General features: G+C 34.3%; 2 protein-coding genes across 3 annotated transcripts; one reads left to right on the top strand and one right to left on the bottom strand.

The window, feature by feature from the left end:
* The first annotated feature begins 1,715 nt into the window (after positions 1–1,715).
* Positions 1,716–5,406, top strand: LOC112795701 (glucan endo-1,3-beta-glucosidase 4). Of its 2 annotated transcripts, none has more exons than XM_025837815.3 (5): positions 1,716–2,012; positions 2,818–2,923; positions 3,283–4,530; positions 4,889–4,916; positions 5,014–5,406. In XM_025837815.3, the coding sequence occupies exons 2-5, from the start codon at positions 2,857–2,859 to the stop codon at positions 5,165–5,167; spliced, it is 1,497 nt and encodes a 498-aa protein (XP_025693600.1). In that variant the 5' UTR covers positions 1,716–2,012; positions 2,818–2,856; the 3' UTR covers positions 5,168–5,406. The 2 variants fall into 2 exon arrangements, with proteins under 2 accessions (XP_025693600.1, XP_025693601.1); XM_025837816.3 differs by having other exon boundaries at positions 1,872–2,012; positions 2,783–2,923.
* A 1,232-nt stretch (positions 5,407–6,638) lies between these two features.
* On the bottom strand, positions 6,639–12,223 carry LOC112795700 (probable sucrose-phosphate synthase 2). The gene is made up of 12 exons (XM_025837814.3): positions 11,629–12,223; positions 11,131–11,366; positions 10,804–10,867; positions 10,034–10,723; positions 9,826–9,960; positions 9,633–9,764; positions 9,372–9,548; positions 9,241–9,294; positions 8,871–8,933; positions 7,755–8,678; positions 7,517–7,644; positions 6,639–7,177 (listed from the first exon to the last, which is right to left on the bottom strand). Exons 1-12 carry the CDS (start codon positions 11,905–11,907, stop codon positions 6,895–6,897), a joined length of 3,165 nt encoding a protein of 1,054 aa, XP_025693599.1. The 5' UTR covers positions 11,908–12,223; the 3' UTR covers positions 6,639–6,894.
* Between the last annotated feature and the right edge of the window lie 240 nt (positions 12,224–12,463).

Raw genomic sequence — 12,463 nt, 5'->3', positions numbered from 1 at the left:
AAACCTCGAGACTCTGACTGATGGCTACGATTGTTAACTGGGCACTTGCAGAGCCAACATTTAGGGATATTTTAAATTAAATAAAATAAATTCAATATTTACAGATGTCCCTTCTTTAAGAAATTTACACTTTTACACTTACTAATGTAAAGAAGATATTTGGGATGGTTGGGAAGAAGGTTAACAAGAGTGAGTAATCAATCAAATAAAAAGAATAGAAAAAATTAAAGTCGGGTTTAATTAGTCTGTATGTCCCTTTTTTTTTCCTCTATTTTTTAATTTAAAAACAGTAGTTTGGAATTTTTGAATAATTTTTTAGAATTTGATTAATTTTGTCAAATAAAATTTATTTTTTATGAGTACAAATTTGTTTTAGATTGTTCATAGTCAAATTTGTTAATATCGTAATCCTTCGTTATCAATCTTAGTACTTTATTCTAAAAAAATTCTAACAAGACCGTGTTTTTCATATATAAAAAAAATGAATAGAAAGTTGAACAGGCTTTTATGTAATTTATGCGTGACTTTTTAAAAACACTGTGCTGGTCATGTCATTGATAAAGTTGGAATTTTCTAGTTTTAAGATTTGAATCTAAAACATAGAAAGAGAATCTGTAAAGTTTAATACTATAATGGCTTTAATTAACAATCCTATTTGCAGTTTTAATCATCTTTTCCTACTAGATTCTAGATATACTTAATTTCTCACTCTAAATCGTGATAATATATACATATTTCATTTAAATTAAAAAATAAAATGATTAGTAATTTTTTACGCATAATATAACCAATTATCTTATATATAACATGACTCTTAAATTAAATTTCTAACAATAACATTATCTAATATTTAAATCCATTTAATGCGTACTCTAGGATCAGTTACGACTACTCATTCTTTATTTTTATAAATAAATTCAAGTTATTATTAATATAAATTATAAATGAAATTTGTTGTTATAGTTAATAGTTAGTTACCCTAATAGTTATTGTAAGTTTGTAAATTGTAATCCAAATTCTAAAACAGTGCTAAGCTAAGTAATCTTAATGATCAAAATCTACAAACTAATGCATCATTCGTCTTTCTTTTGGCTAGTTATCAAAATTTATTAATTTTTATTATTATTTAATTATTAATTTCAATTTTTTAATTTAATAATATAATAACATATTTGATTCTATACTTGTAATTATAAAGTACGGATATTTCGTTGAGTTGTCGTTTCCACATGTCGGACACATTTCGGACACAATATTCACTAATACTCGTCCGACATGTATACCTGATGTGTCTAACCGTGTCTTAATAAAAAGTATATATATTCTTTAAATAAATTTAGATATAGTATATATTATTATTTATTAAAACAAAAAATATTTTAAATACTTGATATAATTAAAATAAGACATTAAAATAATTAAAAAAATTAATTTATATTTTAATATTAATAAAATATCAAAATATCATCACGATTTATCTAAAAAATACTTTATATTTTATATATATACGTATTCCCGTATCTTATAAGATTTTAGAATTCGCGTGTTCGTATCGTATCGCGTCCCATGTCGTATCCGTGCATCATAGCTTATAAATATTGATAGCTAACTCATAGTTAAAAATAATAAATTTGGTATCATCTTATATTCTTCTCTTTTTAGATATTTTGTGCATTGTGCACTTTTTGATTTGTGATTGAACCAAAGTAGAAAATGAACGACTTTTGGTTTGCACTGGAGGGAAAATCGAAAAGGCATGTCTTTATTACAAAAATAAATAAAAAAAATATGGGAAGAAAAGTTTCTTAGCTCTCAAATACTTTAAGAATTAACAAAATAAAATATTTGTGCCAACAAGTGGAGGGAACTAGTGAGGTGTGAACAGAAGAACAAGAAGTACCACAAAGCAAAACAGAGAGAGAAGCTACTAACAATTTGCACATTTATTGAATTGTTACAAACAGTCACAAATTTGATGCTTCTACTTCTACTTCGGGTTCTTAGCAGCTAAGGTTAGATCAGTTTCATTGAGCATGCATCTTCTCTTATTATCTATTTTCCTTTCTTATTTATTTCTATGCTTATTTCATATATGTTGTTAGGAGGCCAAACTAGGTGAAACACTGTTTGAGGGTTAATTCACAAATCATAATTGCATGTCTCATTTTTAATATAGAATTCCGGATTATGGTTGAATGGATGGAAATTTTCAGTATGTTTGATGCTTCAACATGGTTTTTACTGTCAAATCACTGTTTGAACAAAAAGTGGAAGATGAACAACACACGAAGAGAGAAAAAAAAAAGGCTTTTCACTTTTTTGTATGTGTTAAGAGGCAAAGAATTTGTTGAGGTTTTTGGTTATTGCATACTTAGTAGATCATAGGCAATCCTTCTGGTATGGTTTACCTCTAGAAAGCTCGTTTGTGTATACGCACCAACTTAGGTTGGTCGAGTGGTCAGCTCACTCGTTCGCATAAACAAGTGCCGGGGGTTCAAATTCCGCCTTGTGCATGCAGCAACTCATTGGCCAGACCCTTAAATGGAGCTTAGATCCGTGACGGATTAGTTCTTAGGCTGTCGGGTTGAAAGATACCGCGTGTAACCAAAAAAATCATGTGTATATGAATTTGAATCCAGTTTTATTTGCTTTCTTTTTTATTTCGGTTTTGTATATTATCATCCATAGTTATATAATTCTTCTCTGGTTGTTTAAAGATGTTTACTTTTCTCTGTTTATGTTGGTTATTTAGCTAAATATTTTGATTTCAATTTGACTGCAGAGTTGCTAACAGTTTATGATTTGTTTGTCTGCAAGATTGGGCTGATCTTGCTGACTACAGTAATACTGGATGGGATGAAGCTTAAAAAATGGCTCGAGTCTGTTTTATTGCTGCTTGTCGCCATGTTAAGTGGTGCATTAGGTAATTTATTTATTCCCTTTTTTAATTCTAAGCTTCATCTAAATGTTTTATATGCTTGTGTGTTTGAAATTTTGTGCACCAAGTACTAAGGAGAATGATCTATACTTGAACAATGGTATGTGAATTCTTAATGTTGAAGTCATTTAGTTTTTCGCATGCTGTTTCTTGAAGTTGACTCCAACAATCTCACATGCACTTACCAAACACAGATCAAAGAGTCAAAGAGATGTTTCATGCTTAATTTGATAAAGCAAGGACTTCAATGTTGAGGCTCTTGCAATTTTGCTTAACTGAGTTGACTATATATTTGCCTTATAAATTTTGCAATTGATTTTGGATAACATTATTGAACAATGTAGGTGCATTTGTGGGGGTAAACATTGGCACTGATGTTTCTGATCTTCCATCTGCTGCAAATGTAGTAGCCATTCTGAAAGCACATCAAATTGGCCATGTGCGACTATACGACGCCAATGCACACATGCTACAAGCCCTTTCAAACAGAGGTATTGAAGTGATTGTTGGTGTCACCAATGAGGAGTTACTTAGGATTGGTAGATCTCCATCGGTCGCAGCGGCCTGGGTTAACAAGAATGTAGCTGCTTACATGCCATCTACTAATATCACAGCAATAGCAGTTGGCAGTCAGGTTCTTACCACAATTCCAAAGATTGCTCCTGTTCTTGTTCCTGCCATGAATTATCTTCACAAAGCTCTTATTGCTGCAAACCTTAACTTTCGTGTCAAAGTTTCAACTCCCCAATCCATGGATATTATCCCTCGGCCATTCCCACCTTCTACAGCTGCATTTAACTCTTCATGGAACTCTACAATCTATCAACTCCTTCAGTTTCTAAGGAACACAAATTCCTCTTACATGTTAAATGCCTACCCTTATTATGGATACACTAAAGGGGATGGCATTTTCCCTATTGAATATGCTCTTTTCCGGTCGCTCCCTTCAGTGAAACAAATTGTTGATCCAAATACACTTTTCCATTATAATAGTATGTTTGATGCCATGGTGGATGCTACTTATTATTCAATAGGTGCCTTCAATTTCGATGATATTCCCATTATTGTCACAGAGACTGGTTGGCCTAGTTTTGGTGGAGCAGATGAACCGGATGCTACCTTAGAGAATGCTGAGAGTTACAATACTAATTTGATTCGGCGAGTTCTCAATGATTCAGGCCCCCCTAGTCAGCCAAAGATAGCCATTAACACTTACATATATGAACTGTTTAATGAAGACAAGAGGAATGGACCGACATCGGAGAAGAATTGGGGTGTTTTTTATACTAATGGAAGTACTGTTTATCCTTTGAGTTTTAGTGGTTCTGTTCAGAATACTGGAAATTCTTCAGCAGTTTTCTGTGTTGCCAAAGATGGTGCAGACACTGATAAACTGCAAGCTGGTCTGAACTGGGCTTGTGGACAAGGCCAAGCTAATTGCGCAGCAATTCAAGCAGGGCGGCCATGCTATCTCCCCAATAACTTGAAAAGCCATGCCTCTTATGCTTACAATGATTATTATCAGAAAATGCATAATGCTGGGGGAACTTGTGATTTTGATGGAACAGCTATGGTGACTGCTGAGGATCCTAGTAAGTCTTTGCAGCTTCTTATTTTCTATTTTAACTTCCAATCTCATTATCTTATTGGTTCTGACTTTGTCAGTGTATTGTTTAATGAATTTAAACTTGATGCACTGTGTGTAAAGTAGTTTTACACGTGCATCCAATTACGTAACGCCACATAAGTAAAAATAACTAACTTTAACTACCTTTTACATTGACCGCGTGAATGGTCATCCAAAAGAACGGATGTAATTGCATGACTGCTTAAAATGCTTTACAATGTCAGTCCATCGAAATTAAACTCTTGTTTAATAAGCACCCAAGTATTTTTTGTAGATATGTTCTGATTCTTTGAAGCTCAAATTTCATTCCCACTTTCTTTCAGGTTATGGATCTTGTGTATATGCAGGAAGGTGAGAATTTGAAGAATGCGTTTATTATGAATTAGACTTTTATTTTATGTTTACATTTCCAAAATCTGATTTGAGCATTTGATACTTTGGTTATCAGTTCCAACTCGTCAGGCGGCGCTGGACGGAGTTCATCATCTACAGCAGCAATTGCACCTATGGGTTCTTTTGGAGCAAGCTCAAACCTTCAAGTTCCCATCCTTCAGTCTTTGATATCTGTTATTAGTGTCTTTTTTGCCCTAGTGTCATTATGACCTAAAGTTAAATACTCTTTTGACATTTGTTTACAGTTCAATGATTGTGGGAAGGTAGTCTCCATAAATTTTTGCTGAGAGTTTTCTTTTGGATGTTATTTAGTAACCAAATTTTACATTTTATATTGTATGGTGTATTTGGTGTAGTTTTGATTTATTATCTAGATAGGTAGTTTTTAGCTGTGAGAATACAAACAGGAGATTTGGCTTTTTGAAGAAATCATTTGTGTGTTTGGTAAGTAGTTCTTTTTTAATCCTGATAAAATTGTGAAAGAATAGGAAAAGTAAAGAAAAGGAACTTTTATTGATTGTTGATTAGTTGAATTGTATTGTAGTATTATAAACTATGAGGGTAAAACTAAATATATATAGAGCATTGTCTTATGAAAGATAAAAGCAAATAAAGATAAGATAAGAACAACTAAAGATAAGATAAAAAAAGATAAGTAATAATATAATAAAGACTAAAATTGTAATTAAATTTATGTATTCTGTTGGGCTGAATTTGTGGGTCACGAAACTTCTTTATTGTTGTCATTGGCTAAGGTAGAAAAGTAGTTTAATAAATCCAAAGGTAGCCGTTGTGCAGGACTTGTAGCAAAGAAAAGTGGGGTTCTGCCATAAAACCACACATGGTGAAAAATAACTAATAAATTAAGAAGATTGTGTTACCATTTGGTAAAAAAGCTAGGAGTGTTAATGGGTCGAGTTGGTTCTAGTTTAGGGGAAATTAGGAATCGAACCGATAAAAATTTAATTGGTTTGAGTTGGATCAGTTAAAAGATGCTTTGTAAATGGAGTTGAACTGGTTAAATTTAGGTTGGATCGGTTCAAATATTCAAAAGTCCACAAAAATTAATTTAGAAAAATTGAAAAAAATAGAAATTTTTTTGTAAATATAACAAATAAAAAATGAAAAGAAAGAGATAATAAGTGAATTACAAATTATAACACATTATTAAATTTATGCTTAAATAAACATCATCTAATATTCATAATTTGACGAACTTTAAATTTTTTAAATTTAGCAAAAAAATCACAAAATAAACCACATAACATGAGCCAACATTTTGAATCTTCTATAATCATTATAAAATAAAAAGTAAATTATTATTTTTCACGTACATTCAATTATATGTAACATTACATTGGTACAAATAATTACTTTTTCATTAACTGTGTAAATGATGATCTAAAAAAATAAATATGATCGAACGACTATATAAAATATATTTTACTGTAAATATATCAAAATCGAACTCAATAAAAAAAAATTATTTAAAATAACAAAAATAAAGATGATTATATAAAGTCAAATGAATACATTTGAACTTAATATTTTTATAATTTTACTTAAAATCTAATTTATATATAATTTTTTTTAATTTTATAATTAAATTTTAAATTAATTAATTTGCATATTTTATAAAATATATATCCATCCTACTCCCATCCTACTAAAAGTTTCATATTTAGCATCACTGCATCAGTGGCACCTATACTTTGAAAAGAAAATTGTTCAAGAGTACAAACAAGAAAGCGTTTTTTTTTTGTAACAAAGGAACCCATAATCTAGCTATATCTTGGCCAGATTCTATGCTTCATAGTAACATAATTACATCCAATTATTTAATTTGTGCTAATATTTATAAGTAATAATTATTTTTTCTTTTTTCTTTTTAAAAAAAACATATACATATATTTGTACCAAGCAATGAAGAAGGACCTCACATTGGTCCAGCTTGAGAGAGTTGCTTGAGGGCACTAGCAATGTTGTTCTCTGTTGCTTCATTGATTTCTGCAACATTGGGACTGCCATCTTGTACCACATCTTCTCTATGGTAGCTTCCTTGGCTTCTAAGTACTTCTTCTGAACCCTTAGTAACCACTCCTTTTATGATTATTGTCTTGTGAGTTCCGGAAATCAGTTCTTCGTAATCGGTGTCCCCAGTTTCTCCGACGACGACATACATGTTTGCAACGTTTGGTCCCCAGCGTACAAAGAGATACCTAACAATTGATTTTAGTTAAAAGTGAGTTGGTGTTAACGTGATTTATGTTTGGCAAATGGACTGTAATAAATAGCTAGAGGCACGTGAATAAACGAGTGTATGTTAAAAAAAGTGACAAATAAGTTCTTAACTTTTTATCTCGAATACAAATAAGTGATTGACTAATTGAAAATACAAAAACGTCTCTCACTTTTTAAAAAGCGAGACATCTAAGTTTTCTGAGAGAACTTATTTGTCCTTGTATATTTTGAACGGAAAGACTTAAATGTCTCGTATTCTGGAAGGTGAAGGACTTATGTTTCTTCAAATTAAAAAGCCACAGAGGAATGAATATTACCTGAGTGCCTGTGCTCTGGATGCAAGAAGCGGAACAACCTGCATACACGTAGACCTCCTACAGTACATAGGATGGCAGCGTAAGCCTCGCATCCTAAGCTTCTGTCGCAAGTCATCAACTTTCCTGACCTGCAAACAGAATCCGCGACTTTTAGATGAGTATGAAAAGACTATATCATTTGAATTATAACTCGTAGGTGAAATACCTCCTTACTACCAATATACAAAATCTCATTTACCTTACTAGGATCCTTTATTTTATATGAGATACAATGGGAATTGCTTGATTTCAACTCTTCCACAATAGGACTTGAAGAAGACTTTTTCCCTTCAACTTCAGATGTATTCATAAGCTTGGAAATGGTGTTTTTCAGACCCTCATAACCCCAACGATAGTCGATATGGGCACAATAATCCATATCAGGCACAAGCTTTCCATCTTCTGTAGGAGTACAAGGGTAGTAAACTTCACTTCCACTGCTGCAAATTAAAGCATCAAAATCCTTTGCTCGAATATTCCCGGATTTAAGGAAATCAACTGCTTCCGACATAGGCATCGCCGTAGACAGAACAAATCCAGATATTTTTGCATTATGAGGGTCTAGTTGAGCAGCTTTCATAATACTTTGCACAATTTTAATCATGTTCTTGTCTGGGAGTCCAGTACTTTTATAAGAATCAAGTGCTATCACAATCAACATGCGACGCCTCCTAAGTAGAGGATATTTTCCAACAGCATTGTCCTGAAGTTTATTTCCACCATCATTGTCATTAGAACCATGGTCTAACTTCTTCATCCTGCTCATAAGTACCCTCTTCACTTGGTCTTGCATGTCATGTCCCCCGCTAAATCCAGCCAAGTCGCCATCGATTGACAGCCTAAGGGACATGTCCTGCACATCCTTAAGCGAGTCGTTGAAAGACTCCTCGGCCGGAATGTCATCCCCTGGAGTGCTAGTCTGCCATTGTGGATGCCTCATCCGGCAGGCTGCCACTCTAGTCAAATAAGTACGACAATGTTCCGGCCATGAGAAAAGGTGTATGTTCTTCAAGCCGTTTTTTCTGCACTCTTGCCACATGCTTTTATCTGATAACAACTTGAGAAGTGCATTAGCAATTGCTTGCTGATCGTGAGGATCCACAAGCAAACCGTTGTTCAGAGCCTGACATATCATAAGTAAATATAACAGGTAAGAGAAATTTTTTAGTCTAAAGCCTTTATGTCAAGATATCTATTGTAGAATTATTTCATCTAAGAAAGAACTCAATAGCTTAGTTGTTGTGTTTTCATTCTTCTTCTTGTTGCATCTGAGAAATAGCTCACAATTAACTAGCAAAGATAATTCTTTGTTTACCCGATGAATGTCAACCGGTCCGCCATTTTTAGTGGCCACCATCGGAAGACCATGAGCTGCAGCCTGCACGATGTTTAGGGGAATAAAATTGATTAATTGAGCATTAAAGTTGTTAGAAACAAGAGGCTAAACTGGAGGAAGGATTTGTGTATTATTGAGGGTAATCAAGTTGTCTATTCAAGTCGTGTAGAATGATACAATATAAAATGATATTTATAGGCACTAATAGAATCGTAATTATAAAGACGTAGTCTCCTATAATAAATATTCAGATATACTAAATAATATTAATTGATCCTAATTGATCGTAATTATATTCTAACAAAAATGAGAACAATACTGCCAAAGAATTTGATTAATTAAATCCTACCTCAATCAAAGTAAGACCAAAAGGTTCCACTAAAGCAGGATTGATGAAAACTCCCTGAGTGAAATTCCGGATAATTAGCAATTGATAATTGTGAATAGATAAGAAGTAAATGCTACATAACTGGGACATACCCTTGTTTTCGCAGCAAATCGGTATATCTCTGGAACATCAGCTTGCTTGTGATGTTTGGGATATGCAACTTGACCATATAGATCATACTTATCAATGATTTTCAACACTGTTGTGAGCACACTGGCATTCCCAGAAGACATCTCATCTATGTCATCCCTGTTACCCATGATGAGAGTCTGTTTCGAAACACATTAGTCCTTTTTCAGGTACATAACCATAATCTCCACTGAAGACAGACATTTTAAGTGAAGTTAACTTACAAGATTAGCTAGTTCTCTTAAGGGACGGCTCTCGCCAAAGGCTTTCAAAAGAGTGATGATGTTCTTCTTCGGATCCGGCCTCGATAAGGCCAAGATCATAGGTTTGTGAGGATTGGTAAAGAAACGCATCACCTGTGCAAAGCTGTCAGTTGCAAACTAATGTGTAATATTTTGTGGACAGAAAGTTACTCACTTCTGACCAAATTGGAGGCATTGTTTTCGGCGAATTGCCTTCGGAACTACTAGTAAGTTGAGCAAGATCCCCATCAACTTCAGGGCCATCTTCTTGAGTCACAACATTGCTGAAGTCCATTCCGGGTGGGATAACCTGAGAAAGTTTGAGCCACAAGATTCAAAAGCTAAAGTAACAAAGTGTAACATCAATTCAATTAACATATTACCGCCATCCTTGGCATGAATCGACCATGACAGTCGACGCCACGTCTTGCACGAGCACGCAATACTTTCTCGAGCTTTACATCAAATCCATCATAAAGTCCCCACTGTTCCTCAATTTCCTGTTTTGTGCTGGTGATGACAAGTTCAGCAGCATCTAAGGAAAGTTCTTCTGCTTCAATCCTCCTCATCATCTTGTATGTTGAATTGATATCCTCCATTGATTGGCGATGCTTAAGAAGCTGTTCGAGCTTGTTTCTTCCAAGTGAATGACCTGTCAAGACCATAGGCACATTCAAGGCACCTGAAAGAAGAGCAGCACTATCTCCAGCATCAGCATAATGTCCATGAATTACATATGGCCAAACAGGTTGGCCTCCACCAATTTGTTCACTCAATACTTTTGACATGTTGAGAATGTGAGCCAATGCTCCATCCACAAATTCTCGAATATAAGGCCAAAGAAGTTCTTTGCGAAGATACTTCTCGCGTGGACCAAAAGGTATTCTAATTATATAAGCACCACTGCTCTCCCCAACACAATCATCATCATCTTGCCCTGCAGTTAGCATTTCTGTAGGCTCTCCATAGCTCCAATCGATTTCAGGCGACGAGATTTGGCGCGTAAACAGATCAACTCTGTACACTCCAGGCATTTTCGCAAGCGCACGAGCAAGTTCTACCACATATTTAATCTGCCATCACATTGATTAATCATTAATCACCCATAAACACCTTCAATTTTCACATGACAGAATGTCAGTATTTCAAATACCTGTCCACCAGTATCAGAATCTCGACCAAGTTCCATGTTTTCTCCACGAACCAATCCATGCAAACTGTGGAACAGAGTGAACTATTATTTTCCAGCATATATTTATAAAGAGAGGAGTGTAGGAGTCAGCAACTTTTGTGATTTGTAGCCATCAAGTAGCCACCAATGATGTTTTTAATGGAGTGAGATTTCATCCAATGGTGTAGGATTACTCACTTTTGTTTTGCTAGTTACATGCTGACCAGAATTTAATAAAGTTGCTCGCCCCCTAGACTTTTCTTTATAAAGATGCCAAATTAAAAGGACTCTGCACACTTGTGATGATACCTTATGAGGACAATATATAGCTTCTTTTCTTTTTTGTCATCAGACCATACTTCCAAGCTAGAAACCTGGCGCTGAAAAGTTTTCTTTGAGGTCTCATTACTCTGCACCATCTCCATAAGAATGTCGCCCTTTTCCATTTCCGACAAGTCCTCCGACATATCCTCAGCTGCATCCCTCCGGCCTTGTTCCCGCTCTAACCTTCGTTGCGTCTGCCTCTGCCCTTCCTCCCATTCCAACTGCACAAACCATCCAAGTCGATTTGGAATTGGAACATAAACATAAAAAGAAATAGCTAATAAATAACTGATTACATTTTCCATATTTTCTAACAAAATAATCAATGATGGAACAATATTGTAAAATGGTTTTACACGCGTGTAAATGATCATCCAAAAGAACGGATGTGATTGCATCAAAATTAAACTCAACGAAATATATCCTGTATATGAGAAAGCAATGCAGAGGGATGGAAGAGAAGAGAGAGAGAGAGAGAGAGACCTGCTTCTTCTTGCGAGTAAGATGCCATATGCGCCAGCACATATTCTCAAGCCTAGAGCTTCTCTCCCTTGTGTTCCTGGTTGCAACAACCTTGATCCAAGTGCGGTAAAGATCAGACTCGTCCACACTTGCAACAACCTCTTCAACAAAGTACTTTGTCGGATTGAAGTGGCCTCCATCTTTGAGAGTAACAGGCGCTGGCTTCTGTTCCTCGATGTTGGATGCCCCTGTCGACAGTATTGCCTCCAGGTACCCATTTATCCATTCATTTCCAGCCATTTTCTTTTTCTGTTTGTTTTTCTTGTGTTTGTTTTTCTATGTTGCGTAGTGCACGTGCATGGCTTGGTTGTATGAAGTGAAAGAAGAACAAGTGTTTGTTACTTGTCTGGAAGAACGTAGAAGGAGGGGTGTGTGTGCTTTTGGAAGAGTTCAAAGATGAAAGGAAAAGAAGGATGTGTTGGTTATGTTGAATTCAAATAACAGAAACAAGAGTGGAGGAGAAGGAGATGGCAAAGGCCAGACAACCACATGGCATGGAATGGTGGGTCACCGATGTGGACACGTGTACACATCAAACACAATAGCAGATTCGTTCACTGTTTCTTACATTAACTAACACTATAATGAAACAGTAAATTAATAATAATATATAATAAATATTAAAAATGGCTATGTTTTGTAAAATTAAATTAAATGTGTAAATTAAAGTTAAATTTAAAAGGTGTTTTGTTTAAAATAGTTTGTAGTATAAAAAATTTAGATGTTAGAATTATATAAAGTGATATTTTTATTTAGTATTTTAATTTTTGTATTTGTTTTAGTTCATAGATTTAGT

The sequence above is a fragment of the Arachis hypogaea genome, chromosome 4 (assembly GCF_003086295.3).
Source record: "Arachis hypogaea cultivar Tifrunner chromosome 4, arahy.Tifrunner.gnm2.J5K5, whole genome shotgun sequence".
In the NCBI taxonomy this organism is placed as follows: Eukaryota; Viridiplantae; Streptophyta; class Magnoliopsida; order Fabales; family Fabaceae; genus Arachis; species Arachis hypogaea.
This window is presented reverse-complemented; position numbering and strand designations above follow the sequence as displayed.